Here is an 18,691-nt window from a genome sequence, read left to right as displayed (position 1 = left end):
CCCCACTGAAATTGCTGGAAATATTTAGCAAGTGAGATAGCATCTCTCCGAATCTGATGACAGGTCATCAAAGTGAAAAGATAACTTCTGTTTCTCTCCTTGCAGATGCTGTCTAATCTACTTTCTAGGGCATTAAACTTTAAATCTTGAAAAAGATCAGGTGGCTATTATTCCAATGTTGTTTGTGAGAGCTTGGTCTTATTTCTATCAAAAGAAGAACAGGACTTCAAAAGTACATTATTGACTCTAAAGAGCTCTGGAACAGCCTAATTTGTGAATTAAACTGTGAATGAAACTGTGAATGAAACTGTAAATTGTAATTCCTTCCTCTTTAATCAGCACTTTATAACACGCACAAAAAAATCCAATTGAACAGCATGAACATTGCCTTGAGATGTTTCATTTTAAGGGATTTTATTCAAGTGATGGCTTACTGAAATGTCTAAATTACAAATTGAGAATCAAATGATAGCAATCATGTCCATTTATTTCCTTAGCAAATGATTGCAAGATGCAGTCACTGACACTAAATTAGAGATTCTCTGGAATTCGACGAGGGATAAGAACAAAGTGGGAGATTTTGAAAATGCTCCAGGTGTAGCTGATGGTGTTAATTAAACAGATCAATACTTACATCATACATTTGAGTTTGAGAACAAAGTATGATAATACACTCAAGATTAATATAACCATGCAACACCGCATTACCCTCCAGAGGACTGGAAATATATTAATGGTTAAATCAAATCAGCAAGTACTCTGTGTTCTAGAAAATCAATATGGGTTTTGCAAACTCAAATTTCGATGTTAATTGCATTCTGGTTGCTGTATTGTTATATCCACAGACACAGGACTATTCCTGGATTTACTTATTATTTTTGCAGCAAATAATTTTCCTTCTTGAAGATGAAACACCTGGAATGCTACAAGGCTCTTTAAAAAAAATAAAAGCCACTATTTCTCTAAAACTTGTTTCCGTTTGAATATTTTAGGAACTACTGTAACCCTATCAATAAACACCAGTTAGAGTTCATACAATTTACCACCTGTTAATTCTTTTCAACTGGTAAGATTGTGGATCTGTCCTCTCTGGAAGAACATAATTTGCCTCTGTGTTCTATTATATAAAAAGTTTGCTTCTTAGTCACCCATGGGACTCTTTCTCAATAGCACTTAGTTCAGTTATTTTTACCCTCTTTACATTTCCTGACATAATTCATTCCTCTTTCATGTTTTACAACCACATGTTTATTAATACAAATTTTGATCCCCATTAGGTAGCAAGTAAAACCGATACAGATATGATTGAAGATAAAACTGATGGTTCTTTTTACTTTGGGCTTCAGAACAATCACATTCCCACACTAATTTATCTATAACTTAGTCCCCATTCCCATCAATTCCCCAGATTTTACCATCCAGGTACAGGTGAGGCTGATGTTTTCCAGTCCTGCAGTATCCTCATAGATATTTTCTGCACCCTCTCCAATGCCTTCACATTTTCCCTGTAATGTGACAGAACTGTACACCATTCAAGCAATGCCTAATCGCTTCATGTACAACTCCAGCAAAATCACCCTACTCTTATATTCTATAGCTCAGCTAATAAAGCAGACCATTCTATATACTTTTTTAAACACTTTATTGGCTTGTCCTGCTACCTTTAAGGAGCTGTGACCACACAGTCCAAAGCTCTCTGTTCCTCCACTTATCCTCCCATTTATTGTACACTCCCTTGTTGCATTCCCCAAAATGCATTTCCTCATATTTTCCAATATTGAATTCCATTTGTCACTTTTCTGCCCAACTGACCCAGCCATGTCCAACTCCTCAAGTCAAAAGCTCTCCTCCTTACTCCTAACCACACGGCTAGTTTTTATATCATGAAAAAACATGTTTAATCATATACCAAACATTGAAGTCTAAATCACTAATATTGATTGCAAAAATCAAGAGATTGAGCCCAATAGCACACAAAATAGTAACAGCCTTCAATCTGTCAATATTACCCTCTGCCTCTTGCAATGAGCCAATTTTAGTTAAAGTTTTCCATTTTCCCTTTAAGAGATGAAATTGGGGGATCCATTCTGATGGGTTTCCTCATGGTCTTGATGGAACACTCACTGTGGTTGGTGGTGAAAGAGTGAAATTTGGCCTTTGATTCTGTTCTAGCCCAAGCAAATGCACGGATTTGCTTTGATTTTGCCTACCTCGACTGCTCTAAGTCTCTTTCAAAGCATGCTGCGTCACAGCATGAATTACTTGCCCATACCTGAATTTCTTGCCACCTTCCTAAACATCTCCATTTCCCCCTCAATAATGTTTGTGATCTTTCTTCACAAAACACTAATTAGGCCACAACCTTACAACACAATGGTTAGGTTGCACTTGCAGTACTGTGTGCTGTTCTGAAATGATGTGATTGCTCTAGAGAGAGTGCAGAGAAGATTCACAAGGATGTTGCCTGGAATGAAGGATTTTTACTTACAGGAGGGATTAGATAGAATGGGTTTGCTTTTCTTGGAATGAAGGAGGCTGAGGGGTGAGCTGATAGAAGTATGTAAGATTATGAGATGCATTGTTAGGATGGATAATTAAAATATTTTTCTCATGGTCAGGTTATCAAAAACAACAGGGTATAAGTTTAAGGTTGGAGGTAGGAGTTTTAAAGGGAATCTGAAATGGCAAGCTTTTCAGTTGCAAAATAAATGGTGGATACAATTACCCTGTTTAAGAGATATTTAGACAGATTCTTAAATAGACAAGGCACGGAAGGACACAGTCTTACTGCAGGCAAATGGGGGATTAGTGCAGATGAACAAAAATGCTATCATGGGCACAGTGGCCATTTTTGTACAGCTCAATGATTTTATAATTTAACACCAAACACTGAGAAAATCATCCATTTTAACATGTGTTCAGTCAAGTAGACACCAAAAATTGGGCTTTGAGTCTCATTAACATTTCCCCAAGAGCTGTGCTGTGCTGGGAATTCCCAGGTCAGGGTTTAGGGGGTCAAGGATCGATTGTTGAAAGGAGGGAAAATGATTGGATCATTAAAAGAGAACTGCTTTAGTGGTCAGCATGAAGTTGGAGGGCAAGGGACCAACTCTAACAGAGAATCAACTGTGTTGGTGGAGAGCACTCTGGCCACAACTGCAATTTCCTGGGATGGATGAATAAATAATTCAATTTTAAATTACATCTATTCTGGCCGGACCTCACCTTATTGATTGTCTGATGATCTGCTGCACAGGCTACGGCACATTTACATTCTTAAATAACTCATGGTATTAACTTGTTCAGTGCCACGCCCGAGTACACTCGGGTCATGGCCAATAGCGAAACCAAAAACTTGGCAGTGAACAGGTTAATGTGTGGATGATAAGTTGTCAGTCTTGGCATGCATTTGCCCATTTTTGGGCATCCATTATCAATATTCTCATACACACGCAGGAAATTTAGGAAGTCACAGGGATACAAGCATAATGTAATACCTTCAAAATAAATAATTTGCATGAATATACTGTCTACCATATAGAAAATTCTGTATAGTGTTGGCCATAATACATTCTTACCCAAATAGGTTCGACCCGCTCTCGAGACTTGAGCAGTGAATCTAGGCTGGCACTCAGATGGAGCACTGTTGGAAATGCTTCCAAACTGAGCTCCTTTCTGCTCTCTTAGTTAGATGTAAAAGTTGGATATCGAACCTATTAAAGAACTTCGGGGGTGTTCCTTTCCAGAGCCTTGGCCAATGTTTACCCCTTAAACAGTTGGCTATTTGGTTATTATCACATTACGACTTGTGGAATCTTGCTGTGCACAAATTGCCCATGGAGTTTTGTCTATTACAACAGCATCTATATTTCCAAAAGATGTATTCTCTTGATGTATTCAAGAGAGAGTTAGATATACTGTAGTTCTTAGGGCTAATAGAATCAAGGGATGCAGGGAGAAAGCAGGAACGGGGTACTGATTTTGAATGAGCCATTTTGGATGATGATCATATTGAGTGGTGGTGCTGGCTTGAAGGGCCGAATGGCCGACTCCTGCTCCTATTTTCTATGTTTCTATGATTTATTTGCAGTCTAGCATTTGGGGTAGTGAAGTATAACCAGGCACAAATTGCCTTCTGAAAAGGATTGTAGAAACTGGGACAGGGTGAGGTGGGAGGATGAAAAACTATCCTATTCAACTGGGAAATTCATCCTTTAATCGGAGAAGCTGATTAAGAGCTTGACCAAAACTTTGTTTGCACGAGAAAGACGTCAGCTGCAATCAATTATGACTTGGCTTCCTGATGCAGCGTGCTGTGTGCAGCCATCTCAGGCTTCAGTTGCTTGGCCATCTATCAAAAGCTTGCGTGCAGACCAAGGAGAATTCCCCTCAAAACACTAAGGGAAGTATTGGAGGAATTTCCAAGGAAATGCTGCTGTCGAACTTTCAGTTGGCAGCAAGTCAATGAATCCTTAGAACAGTCTCTTTTCTTTACCCTACTTCTTGATCTCTTCTGGCCTCAATAAAGTGATAGCATATTGAGGCAGAGTGAGTGAGCAACAGAGAGCATTCATTCCAAAAAGACCCCTCAAAGTGACTGCTGATGGATTGTTCAGATCAGTTGCATTGTCTGAAGTGTTTACCTGGGCTAGATACCCAGCGTTCAGAATACACTCATCAGTCCCCTTCCCCCACAGATCTCCTTCCAACCTATTCTCTATCACAAAACCCATGAACTGTCCCTGAATCTCCTGTCACCCACCTACTCAAGATATAATTTAAAGTAGCCATTTAATCTAGCAAACATCTTTGGGCTGTGGGAGTAAAACAGATCACGTGGAATCCCAGTATGAATCCCAGGCCACTGCAAGTGGGTGGTAACTGTGCTACATATACCACTGTGCCATACAACTCCACTGAGTGCAAGTGGGATCGGTTCACAAATGTCCAGTAAGAAAGCGAGGAATGAGAAAGGCAATAACTTGGCTGTTACTTTCAGAGTTCATGAGTTCTTTGAGCTCGGTCACCTTACTTTGGGCACTTCCTTACTTCCATATGAATCAAAAAGGAATGCTGGAAATGCAGCAAACCCCTCAATATCCTGACTTGTTCTCCCTTGTGTCTCAAGCCTGTCGGCTTTTCATTCACCCACCTTGCTTTACATTCCGGGAGGTTAGTAGGTTCATTAGCAGCTTCAAAACAGTCCATTCCCTTTTCTTTGCAACGTTTTGATTCATTTTTGAAAGTAGCAACAGATCAATGTACTTTCTGGAAGTGGGCTTTGATGTTTGAATGCTTTAATACATTTGGTGAAAATTGACCGAAGATTTTGAAAGGTCTTTTCCATTTAAAAAAAGAAACCAAGAGAGTCTATCAAATGACTGAAGTTAAGACAAAGGAGGTAAAGAAGCTGCCATTGCTCCCAGTCATTCTGTACCAAGTTCCTACCATTATGAAATTGTTAGAATTAAGTTAGAATTAAATTAAATACAAGTTAAAATCAAGATTTTCAGAATGATAATTAGTTTACTTTCCTTCTATTTCTAGTTTAGAAGTAGCAAAGAGCAGTGGTAGCTTCTTTACCTCCTGGTTTCCAATATCATAATGTGAAATGCCAGTTTTAATCCATTTTCAGACCAACATCATTGTATTCTAGGATTTGAAATAAGTCCCTTTCAGTTACAAGGTTGGTTGAAATAGCTTGGTGTGGTGGGGCTTTTAACAGATTGGGGTATGTAAAGGAAATTTTACTCTGCAGAAAAATAACACTGCATTTTAACAAGCACATAAAACATCAACATTTTAAAAAAACAATTATGATTTACACACGGGTTAGGAAATAATTGTCATTCCAACAAATTAACCAAACAGAATTATTAATCCAACTATCTTGCCGAGGGAAGCTAGGAGAGGATAGCAAGAGAATTGCAAGATAAGTGAAGAACCTTTCCGCCCATATAATTGTGCTGGCTATTGAATGGGCTACCACTTGTTCCACTCCATGGTCTTTCCTCATTCCTCTCCAACGCTTTTCCTTTTCTAGTAGTAATTCCTTCCACCAACATTTCAGATGGTGAGTCACAGATGATTTTAAAAATCCCCCAATCTCCCTTCTCGATCTTTTACCAATTACTTTAAACCTGCATCCAATTTACCTGCCAATAATCTGATTTGGGTCAAAGAAAGAACTGAAAACTATTGAGTCAGCCCTTCCAACAGCTGCAGCTTCTCCGCTTTCCTCACCAGTATCTGCTGCATCTGTTGTATAAACTTCTCAAGTGCGCATACCTAATTTAAAAGCCTTTGGGATGTTCAGTTAAACTTCAGCTTTTTCACTTGTTCTTAATTTACACAATGGGCTGGAGATCAGAGAAGGTTGACTGCACAAAAGAACTGTGATAACACGAAGGCAGAGGTATTAACATACCACGGACATTTATAAAACACACGCATTTGTGCTGGCAATGTAATAGGAGTTTTAAATAAATGATGTCGGTCTTGTGGAATTCCACAGTCAAAAAAGCAAGAAATCTTTACTAAATCACAGCCACTGATTTAAAGTCGTAACACAGTTTGAATTTCCACAGATTCTGCCTGATCTGCTGAGTCTTTGCAGCATCTTGTGATTTTAATAACATTTTTAATAAGATCTGTGATGTTATCACACCAGACTCACTGCTTACGTTATTGTGTCAAGTGGAAACCTGTTTAATGAACAGCTTCTATTGTAGAATGATATTCAAACAATGTCTTCTATTTTCTTCACACGGTGACACAGTTTTACAAGGACTGTCCATTTAATAATACAAACATGTGATATGGACCAATATTGTAAGCTTGTTTAATGTCACATTCATGTTGCATAGAAAGAACCTAATCACTTCAATTCCTCATTTATAGTTAAGATTGACAGTGGAGCCATTTCAAAGCCATTTTACAGGTCCATCTGGTCAAGAGTCAAGAGTGTTTGATTGTCTAGAAGTGATACTGTAATGTTGCCTCATACATTTATTATACTGCAAGCTGCTAGTGTTAGGACATGTGCTTCACTGACATGTGATGGGGCTGATAGAGCTCTCAGTGACCCATTTACATCTGGAACAGATTCAAAACAGAGATAATTAAAGTATTCAGTTTTTTAGTTTAGAGATACGGTACGGAAACAGGCCCTTTGGCCCACTGAGTCCGCACCGACCAGTGATCCCCGCACACTAACACTATCCTACACCCACTAGGGACAATTTACACATACACCAAGCCAATTAACCCACAAACCTGTACGTCTTTGGAATGGGGAAAGAAATTGAAGATCTCGGAGAAAACCCACGCGATCACGGGGAGAATGTACAAACTCCATAAAGACAGCAACCGTAGTCGGGATCGACCCCTGGTCGCCGGTGCTGCAAGCGCTGTAAGGCAGCAACTCTACCGCTGCACCACGGTGACTGTTGTGCTTGCAACTTTACGTCACTGGCCCACGAGCTACACATAGGAACCCATTTATATTTCTGCACTGGAACATCCTTGTGAATATCATGTTTTCTATGTTTCTATGTTTCTATTTACGACCCTATCTCAATGCCTCTTAAATGCCCCTATCATATCTAACATTGTTTAATGTATAGTCTGAACTAGATATGAAGATAAACTTGCACTCTGGTTTTACTTGTTCTTTTGATGTTTTTGTGCATTTTTGTTACGTATTGTATATTTTAAAATTTAAAAAAAACATATGTTGTACACATAGCAGCTGCCAAACCATTCCTTTATAAATGATTCCGACACAATAGATTTTCAGTAAATCTAAGATTTATTCCCAATGTTAACAGAAAGTTATATTTTGATTTTAAGTAAATGGATTCAACATTGATTTCAAGAAGGGGAAGGGTAAATTTTCAGATTCGTGAAAAACTGGGGATTGGGATTAATTCAACAAATTTTCAGACCCAATGGGATGAATCGCTGCACGTGCAATGCTGAGGATGCAGCAGGGTTACAGATTCACAGTAAATAAACTAGCAGGGAAAGTTAATTTGGATGTTGATAAGTAATGATACAAATAGCAACTCATTCTCTTTCCAGCTCCTTAGACTGCTAGTCGGAATATTCATGCACTGCATTACTTCCCAACTGGACAGTTGCCTGACATCTTCAGATATATTTAGATAACATTTGACTTAGAAACATAGAAACATGGAAACATAGAAAATAGGTGCAGGAGTAGGCCATTCGGCCCTTCGAGCCAGCACCGCCATTCAATGTGATCATGGCTGATCATCCAAAATCAGTACCCCATTCCTGGTTTTTCCCCATATCCCTGGATTCCGTTAGCCCTAAGAGCTAAATCTAACTCTCTCTTAAAAACGTAAGGTTGTTTTTGAAGTAATTTATTAATTAATTGTCTGCTAACATCAGTAATATTATTAATAGTCTCAGCTGCTGTCTTGTGTGTGGACATGTACGTATGTTTGCCTTGTATGCATAAACAGTGTGTTTGCGTGTGCATGTGTGTGTGTTTTTCCCATGTGAAATGAAGCACAGTTATGTTCCAACTTAAAAGAAGGTATGGACTTATGTTGTTTGCTAATCGACTAAAATAAATTTATCTCAGTTATAAATTTGACACCCATATGTATTTATTTAATTACCATGACCTGCAGTTGTACCATTGATGGTTTAATGATCCTAATTATCACTAATCCACCAAACCTCTGAGCGGGTTACAGCCAGGACTTTACAGTTTTGATGATTCAATACTAGATGGTTATTACAATAATAAAAGATCACTTTGATTGAATATGTGCTATTTATAGTAATGATTTTGGAGTGTTGTTAAACAAACGGTCATATTTTATTGCTGAACTATTATCGTTTTATTGAATATCAACCACTGGCTTCTGGCAGATACTTAAATGAAGTGAAATAATAGCTGTCCCATGAAAAGATAGGATAGAAATAGTTCTACAATTAGAAAGAATATTGATAGTAGTCCAGTCAAGGCTGACACAACATGAAATCCTGCTGTAGCATTTTATATTCACTGCCAGCCCAGAAATGTAAAAAGCATCTGTGAGCAACACTGGAACCAGTGGTTAAACAGGGCTCTAGAAACAGCACTATGATATTCCTTGCCATTCGGCCCTTCACAAGGTATGCAAGGAATAGAGGGATATAGATCACGTGCAAACAGAGGATGTAAGAAAATTACTGCAGATGCTGGTACAAATCGAAGGTATTTATTTCACAAAATGCTGTGCTCCAGCATTTTGTGCAAACAGAGGAGGTTAGTTTAACTTGGTATCATGTTCAACACAGACATTGTGGGCCAAAAGGCCGGTTCCTTTGCTGTACTATTCTATGTTGTATGTTATATATTGGTAGGGTCAGCACATCTTGTGTACAGAGCACCATTGCCATTCATGTGGCTTCCCGGGACAGTGTAAACTTAATATATCTAAGCGGCTCCTATGCGGGGCTTAGCCCCTCAACACCTCGTAGCAGAAGGACATTAGACCGCAGTGCTTCCCCACTAAGGTTTTGCATTGGCTTCAGTGTGTTCCCCAGCACATACCCCAGCACTTGGAATGTGCCATTCGGCAGTATTCCATAAAGGAATATGGACATCTTTGTGGGCATCTCATTGGACATCTTATGGAAGATCAAGAGGTTTCGGGCATACCAAAGTGGACATCTCATGGAAGATCAAGAGGTTTCGGGCAGATAAATGCATGTCTGATGTTCCTCCATTCATTATTTAGAACTGAGTGTTATAATAACAGAGCAAGCTGTGATCATTTAACCAGTAACATTAGTAGCAACTGGGTCATGTTACACTGGGACTAAACTGTGCTGTACCGGGCAGGAAATTCTTTCACAACCTTCTGCTGCTCAGGGACACCGTTGCCTACATGCAGGACAGAGGGGTGAACACCTGCTAAGTCAACTTGGGAGCAGGAGAAGGACTTCAACAGGATATCACACATGTACATGGTGGACATGCTCTCCAAAATGGGCTTTGGGGAGAAAATCAGGAATTGGATCGAACTGCTCTACACAGCAGTTTAGTTCAGTGGGTGGGGAAGTCTGTAACGCAGAATTGTCCTCTCCCCTCTGTGTTGAGTGTGTGCTGCAGAGCAAGCTAGAATCCAGCAGGCATAAGCGGGGTGACAATGCCAGGCAGTGGAGCACTCAAATCCAAGCCTCCCTGTAAAGGACAATGTCATGTCTTCAGGTCAGGTCCAAGGTCTGTCCAGCAAATGCAACCATTTTGAATTGGCACCAGGACCACAGTCAATTGCAAGAATAGTGAGGTCCCCAGCACCCTCAGGTAGTCCAACTTGATGATGAATGGGACGAAGGACTAGTCAGGCCAGTGACCAAAGAGCATGACCTCACATGCATTTATCCATTCACATCAGAAATAACGATTTCTACACCTGAATGTTTCAATACAAATTGTACAGTGATATGAATTCATGGAAGAAATGAGCTTATTAAAGGGAAGAAGTGATATATGATATTGGAAAAAGGTAGAGTTTTATTTGGTATTTTATGATTATCATTGGTTTATTATTATTGTCGTGTATTAAGATTCAGTGAAAAACTAGTTTGCATGCTATCCAGTCATATAATATTATACATGAATACAATCAAGTCATTCTGAACAGTGCTTCTATAAGCTAAGGTACTGCCTGATTCACCTCTACCACATAGCAGACATTGGAGTTTGTCTACAGAACGATGCGCTACAATGCTGAGAACTATATTCTGCTCTCGGTATCTTCCCCTTTGCTCTATCTATTGTACTTGAGTGTAACTTGATTGTATTTATGTACAGTGTCTGTGGAAATTGGTAAGAGTTGCTGGAGACATGTCAAGGATTCAAACGGAAGATTGCTCCATCTGAACTATACTGCTGATTCAGGTGCTTCTTTGACAACAAGCTGGCAGTTTTGCAGTCACTATTTTCGATACTTGTCTTTATTTAATTCCAGATTTATTGAGTTACTTTACATGAAATTCCTTAGGTGCCACTGTGGGAGTTGAACGTGTCCCTGGATCAATAATCTAGCACTGTAGATACTAATTGGCTGACTGCTGGTGTGTGGTACTTGACACCTCCCTACTCCCAGGGTTATGTGAGGAGGAGGAAAGGTTGGAAAGCTGTATCAGCAATCATCTCAAGGAGGATTAGTTGGCACATAAAAGTAAGTGGACAATCGACTGGGATGCTACACGGTGTTCAACTATGTCTTTAGGTAAACTGTCAGCCTTTTGGACTCTCTTCTAAAGGGTCACCATTCTGAATCCTGGACAGTGTCTTGGCATGGTGTTGGATTGTAGGAGCATCAAATCCAAGACTGATACAATACCTGCAGCTTCAATATTCCAATGAGTTCCAACATAATTCTTGAATAACAATGAGGAGAAGGAACCCGAGCTGATCTTTTTGCAATTACAACTCAGTCACATGCTCCAGTACCAACTGCGTGGGCAATTAAAAATTTTCTTGAAGCATACAAATGGAACACAATTGTTCATATGGTTGCTTCCTTCTAGTAATTTATTTATGTTTCAGTATCTTTCCACCTGTCCACTTAATCTATTTAAATTTTTTTCTATGCTATATAAACTTTCACTGTTGACATCTGCAATTATTATCTAAATATCGATCTATGTGTCTAGTCTATTTATTCACAAAATGCTGGAGTAACTCAGCAGGTCAGGCAGCATCTCAGGAGAGAAGGAATGGGCGACGTTTCTAATCTGTTTATCCATATATCCTTAGCATTCGTCAGGTAGGGAGACATTCATTTCTGTTCATTCCATATGTTAAGTAATCAGTCAAATAACTGATCATGTTCACAATCATGTTGTCCTTGGGCTTTCAATATAACAATACAAATTAAATAGGCCATAACAAATGAATTGGAGAAATAAAACCTACTGCACTCTTAGGATCGATCTTAGGTCTCTCCATGGCAATAGCGATGCAGTTCAGGAAGATAATAACAAGAACTATGTGGTCGAACATCTTGTGTGAAATAATTCTGCTGCAAACATGTCGAATCCTATAAAATAAAGATAGCCATTTACTGTTTACACAAAACAAGTACAGCCATTTGCAACTATCACTCTAGACCAATGACCAAACTGAGTGGACATCACCTTTATCTAAAGTAAAAACTATGAAAGGTTTTAATATTACAAGTAAGGAGAATCTAATTCTGATAGCATAAAAATTAGCAAGAGGCAGAAACATAAGAAATACTGGATGTTCTTTGTAGACTGTTGACAATACCCAGCAACTCCAGGGCATTAATTTCTGAAACCGAGTTGCAGTTTCTATTAGTCTCCAAACTAAAGTTAGCAGAACTAAAACAGTTTAGTTTAGTTTATTGTCACATGTACCAAGGTATAGAGGAAGGCTTTTGTTGCGTGCCAACCAGTCAATGGAAACACAGTACATGATTACAATCAAGCCATCCACAGTATACAGATGCACAATAAAGTGAATAACATGAATAACTTTTAGTCAAGATAAAGCCACTAAATTCCAATCAAAGATAGTCCGAGGGTCTCCAATGAGGTAGATAGTAGTTCAGGATTTCTCCCTAGTTGTGGTAGTGGGAGGTATTGGGCTGCCAACTCCCAATTGTTGATTTCACCTTAAAGTGAAGAATATAATTTAATAAGTCTAAACTAGATCTCAACTTCAAACCTGTCAATCTTCTCACCATCTTGGGCCTAACTGAGCTGGCTATGGTCAGCACACTCAGCCACTCCCAAGTATGCAGGTCCTGAATTAACTTAGACACGTAGATGTGGGAAACACTGAGTGGCAGACCCTGTCACACCCAGCCGTGGAGTCCAATTGTCCTGGAATACTCTTGCATTCCACTGGGGAATCTACTCCTATTCTACGCTTTAGAGTGGTAAACTTATTGATTTCAATGGAGATTCTTAGTGCTACAAATTAGATGGGAAAAGCAAGTTGAATTTTCCTTTACTTATTTTACTCCAGTTTAATGTTTTTTATTATTTCTTGGAGTTTTAAAGTGTTTACATTTGTTTTGAAAATTTAAGCAGGCTAAATCCAATTTGATTCGGCCCCATAAACGTTGGTGCTGTTTTTAGTAATATTTGTATTCCTTTGAAAAATGCCAAAGTGTGGGATGGTCAAATTGATATTGATATTGAAATTGATCCATGTTAGTACCCTTTGAAAAATACTGTACTTCCTTTGAGTCGCTTTCTTTTCCTCACACTGAATGATTCTGTTCATCTGTCCACGTGCTATCATTTACTTTGCCTCAGGTTTAATTGTATGTGCTACCTCATGTGTTGAAAGGAATATCCCATCTCTCATCTTTGTTAAATGCAAGGCCTCCAAGCCTCAATCGAGTCAGTTTGTACAGTATGCCATTACTAGAAATCAATCTATTTTTCACTGTTAAATAATTGGTATTTTGCCAATTGCAAGGGTTAAACAGCTTGTTAAAAAAAAATTAAAAACAGAAAAATTGAACATAATTATGAATGCCTAGGTTTCTTACTGAGAACATGTGTTACTATAAATTGGACGCAAAAAAAATGTTGCCTTCATCAATGAAGTTGATTCATGTCCAAGTAAGAGAAATAAAAGTAAAAATGTTTTATTAAGAAAGTGGTTAGAATGTGGAATGTGTTACCACATGGAGCAGTTAGGTCTAACAGGATTTATAATGAAACGGGAGGAACATGGTGGTAGGAAAGAATGGTAGATAAAGAATTTCTGGAGAAGGTTGGCAGGGTGACGGTAGCGGTAGAGCTACTGCCTTACAGCGCCAGAGACCCGGGTTCGATCCTGACAAAGTGGGTGCTGTCTGTATGGAGTTTGTATGTTCTCCCCATGACCTGCGTGAGCTTTGTCCAAGATCGTTGGTTTCCTCCCATATTCCAAAGGCATACATTAGCATACAGGTTTGTAGGTTAATTGGCTTGGTATAAATGTAAAATTGTCCCTAGCGTGTGTAGGATAGTGTTAGAGTGCTGGGATCGCTAGTCGGTGTGGGCTCGGTGGGCCGTAGGCCTGTTTCTGTGTTGTATCTCTAAACTAAACGAAACTAAGACCAGTAGAGAATACTTACTAGCATGGATAAGTTACACTAATGTCAGTTTCTGTACTGTAAATGGAATGTATTCAATGCAATTACCCAATAAAATATGGCCCCTTAGCATTTTTTTTCCTCCAACATAATGAGCAGTTTAATTCTAATTCTGGAAATTCTATTCACAATTTGACCATCCCAAACTTTAGCATTTTATTAATGTGTGGAATCATAAAAAATCGGTTAAACTACCTATTTTTCTGGAAATTGTAAATTTCTATAGACCCAGCATCCCTGGATTAAATAACACTAAAGTAGTCATACTGTGAATGGATTAACCTTTCTTTGTTGCTCATTCGAATGACTATACCACAGGCTTTGTATGGGAAGTCAGTTTATGCTCTACAATGGAACAGCGTTCCTGTTGGTTCATTCAGTTAAGAACAAAGCAAATAACAGCCTCAACAATCTCTCATATCTAAAAATAAAATGTTGACTTTCTAACCTGCGTAAGTAGGAAGAACCAGCCTGGATATTGATTCTGCTTTTCGTTCCAGTCATAAGTTCATGTGTGCTGCTGATATATTAGATAAACTAGCTCTTTGTTTCATAGAACATAGAAAAGTACAGCACATGAATAGTCCCTTTGGCCCACAATGTTTGTGCTGAACATAATGCTAATATAAACTAATCTCATCTGCCTGCACATGATCCACACCCCTCCATTCCACACATAGCCATGTGCCTATCTAAAAGTCTTAGAAACGGCTCCACCACTTCCCCTGGCAAAGTGTTCCAGGCACGTGTCGCCCTTTGTGTAAAGATCTTGCCCCACACATCTCCTTCAAACTTTACCTCTTTCACCTTAAAGCTATGCCCTCTATTCTATGACATTTCCAGCATGAGAAAATGATTCTGACTGTCTACCCTATCAATGCCTCTCATAATTTTATCTCTCCTTGTCATGAAAAATTGTCCCAGTTCTCTAGAGTACTTCTGCCCTCTTAATTTCTTAAACATTTGTTTGTCAACTAAATTATATAAATAAAATTAATTTATCATGACCTTATAACCACTTATTTGAGCTCCTGAAGAGATGTTTTTTTCTCATTTACTTCTTGTGGGAACCTCCAGAAGGCTGTCAACTCTTGTTCACCTATAATTCATGTGCCTCTACATTGGCTCCAGCTCTCAAACTTCCACATGGACACCACTTCTCTGTAGATTCCCTCAGTCCTGTGGTGAATCTGTGGAATTATTTACCACAGAAGGCTGTGGAGGCCGTCAGTGGATATTTTTAAGGCAGAGATAAATAAATTCTTGATTAGTACAGGTGTCAGAGATTATGGGGAGAACGCAGGAGAATGGGGTTGGGAGGGAGAGATAGATCAGCCATGATTGAATGGTGGAGTAGACTTGATGGGTTGAATGGCCTAATTCTACTCCTATCCCTTATGACCTTATGACCTGGTGTATCATCTGCACAATTCCATTTCATGTAATTTTCCCATCTCTGATTTGTGGATTCCAAGCTGTAATATGTCCTTTTTAATTAGACCACGTGATGTTATATTTATCATTAAAATATATATATTTTTAATCACAATTTTCATCCTCATATGTGCAAAAGGCAAACTTTATTTGTTTAGGCTTCTGCGTTGCCCCTGGAGTTTGCTGTACTACAGGCAATATATAAAAACAAAGTTATTTACTAGGAAGGTTTTCAGTCCTTTTTTTAAAATCCCTTTGCATTGCTTTGGTAAAAATGAACATTTCCAGTTGCCCTTCTGGTAATTACCTCTTTCAATTAAAGGCAAACATTCAATAGGTTTTAATTTCTTACTTGGACTGTGGTGGGAAGAGATAGAGTGACCAGCCCTCCCGCTCCTTGAAACAGGGCGGCAGCTTGCTTTGAATCCATGCCAGCAACCGTGCGCCTTTGCTCTGCAGAAACAAGGTAGCACATGTCAGTTCTGGAGTCCAGATTCCGTGTTGGGTTCATTCCAGTCACTGAATACAGGAGGATTGCATTCAGAGAACAGATTTGGACGTGGTTCCTTCTGCAACGGCAGAGGCAACTATAATGCTGATAAAATACTCTCACTTGACAAAAACAAAAGTGCAAGTGATGTGTAAGACACAGGGTGGTGTAGCAGTAAATGTTTCCATCACACAGCTTTAAGGACCCAGGTGCGATCTCATGCTTGCACACTATGTGTGTGAAGGTTTCATATTCCCTCTGCCACATCACTGCTTCCCCCAGTTGCTCTCATGTTTCCTCTCACATGCCAAATATATGCTGGAAGGTTAATTGTTTTACTGTAAATTACACCTAAGTGCAGATAAGTAGAAAAAGAGTCAAAGGAGAGTTGAGAGAGAATAAGTTGCAGAGGATAGAAAGACAATGAATAGGATTATTGGAATAGTTCCATTGTCAATGGGCTGAAATGGACACAATGCCTCCTTATGAATAAGTATCATACAGATTATAGAAATGAGACATAACATTGATGCCAAATCCCTGAATATCCATTATCACCAACAACAGAGCAAAATGATCCAGGGTTCGATCAAACTGATTCTACTCTGGCAACATCCCCTGCAATCACAATCCTTAGAAGGTACCAAACTACATACAAATTGAAGTATTGAATACAGTCAGCAAACTTATCTTCCTCTTAGTGAGTTTATTATTTTAAGCTTTGGCCCATATACTGTGCTCTATGCTTGGTGGCATTTCACAGAAGGATTCGAATATTCTGACCCACAATGAAAGTGACAGATGGCGAATCATTGTCTCCTTGTGTAGCAGACTGTCAAAAGGTACATATGCTTCTAAGAGTCTGTATTCAGAATCAATCAAAATGATTAAACAGTTTTAAAATGATAAAAAAATATTTAAACAATTTAAAAAAAACTACTGCTTTGTCCCTTACGAGCACATGTTAGGGATGGAGGATGACTTCGTGCAATTTCCCACGCTAAACTCCAAGCGATATTAACTTTGCAAAGTAGTTGAATTGATGAACTGTTGTCAGGAAATTCAGAACCATTATACTTGGACACACATTTGCAGAGATCTCTTATAGTGACTCCGAGCTGTGGAAGTCCGAGCAGCAATACACAAAATTGCTGACATTTCCACTCCAAAATGGGGGTCGTTTTATTTCTTTAGGCCTTTGGTTCATGTTGTTGTGAGCTACCATGAGAGTGATTGGAAGATATATACACAACAAGATGAGAGAAATAGTGACAGTAAAACAGTGGGGGGGGGAAAAAAATCAGAAATATAGAAATCCTGTTCGAAAGAGGGAACTTCTTTGGTTTTCAGTATCCAGTGTGTCTTCTCCTGGAGAAAGGGAGATCAATAATGACATCATCCTAGAGATAAGTGTGATCGGACATCCATTTCCTCTGTTTACACCGTTCAATGTATCCCTGAGAGAAATCATCAAATATAAAACACTATTGTATAGTTCAGTCACTAGTACCACTCACCATATCAACTTCGTCTTCAACATTCTCGAACTCAGCTCGCTGTTCATCCATGTGCAACTGGCGTTGCATGTCGACCTGGGACATCTTACCATTACAGACCTGGCAGTCCAGTGGTGGGGTCCTGCTGCTATGGATGCTGGGGGATCTGTGAAGACTGGGCACCTGCAGGGTTTCAGGAATATCGAAAGAACTCTTCATCTCCAGAGATTCCAGGCGCAGAGGAGCAGGCCCCCTTTCTCCACCTGCCCGGCTGGCTTTCTCATCCTCCGATCCATCGCCTTCTTCAGAACTTTCTTTGCCATCACCCGAGAGGAGGGACTTTCGCTCACCAGACTGGTGCTTGCGCTTCAGGCTTTGTGGTCGGCCAAGGCTGTTCCAGCTCGAGCGGCGACTGTTCCAGCTACTGGCTGTGCTCCAAGGAGCGTAGGGGGAGCTACGTGCACTCGACTGAAAGGGAAGAAACACAGAATCAGAAATCAGTAACTCTTACCCATACTGATGCAATGTACCAGGAAGGGCTTGCAATGACCAAAGTATTTGTACCCAAATAGGAATAAGCACCTTCAATGAAAGGAGAATTTCATGATATTGATCAAATGAAGAGAAACTTCTTCAGTTAAAGGACGGTGAACCTTTGGGTTCTATACTCTGTGGGCTGTGGAGACTTAGTTATGGATTTTATTCAAATATGAGACTGATTGATTTCTGCAAGTTAAAGGACTAAGGGGATATTGAGACTGGGGAGAAAAATTGTGTTGAAATAGAAGACTTGCCATGACCCTGTTGAGTAGTGGACCACACTTGAGGGGCTGAATGGCCTCTTTATGCCCCTCATTCTTCGATTCTTTAGATTTGTAAAAGGATGTTTCAGTTATTTTATTTTATCCCAACATTGGGAAGGAGTGAGAGAACAATATAGGAAAGGAAGAGGGGAAGAAGATTTAGAATAAAGGAAGGAGAGATAGAAGCTTGTATTTATATTGTTCTTTTCACATCTTCAGGAAATTCCAAAGCTCCTCTTGTATAATCGGGTGCCCTTTTTAAGTGCAGCTACTCCAGTAACATACGAGAACACAGTACCTAATCTGCATATGGCAATTACT

At 39.3% G+C, this 18,691-nt stretch overlaps 1 protein-coding gene across 5 annotated transcripts in view; it reads right to left on the bottom strand.

Moving 5' to 3' along the window:
* The window catches only part of cacna1g (calcium channel, voltage-dependent, T type, alpha 1G subunit), a 219,650-nt gene that overhangs the window by 87,358 nt on the left and 113,601 nt on the right, over window positions 1-18,691 (bottom strand). For all 5 annotated transcript variants that reach the window (XM_078401171.1, XM_078401174.1, XM_078401172.1 and 2 more), the window contains 3 exons: window positions 17,589-18,035; window positions 15,934-16,034; window positions 11,948-12,071 (listed from right to left, as the gene is read on the bottom strand). In XM_078401171.1, coding sequence (XP_078257297.1) covers window positions 11,948-12,071; window positions 15,934-16,034; window positions 17,589-18,035 — 672 coding nt within the window. The remainder of the gene's footprint in view (window positions 1-11,947; window positions 12,072-15,933; window positions 16,035-17,588; window positions 18,036-18,691) is intronic.

This window comes from Rhinoraja longicauda, chromosome 6, assembly GCF_053455715.1.
Source record: "Rhinoraja longicauda isolate Sanriku21f chromosome 6, sRhiLon1.1, whole genome shotgun sequence".
Taxonomy (NCBI): domain Eukaryota; kingdom Metazoa; phylum Chordata; class Chondrichthyes; order Rajiformes; family Arhynchobatidae; genus Rhinoraja; species Rhinoraja longicauda.
Note: the sequence above shows the minus strand (reverse complement) of the source record. Positions and strands in the feature narration are given on the sequence as shown.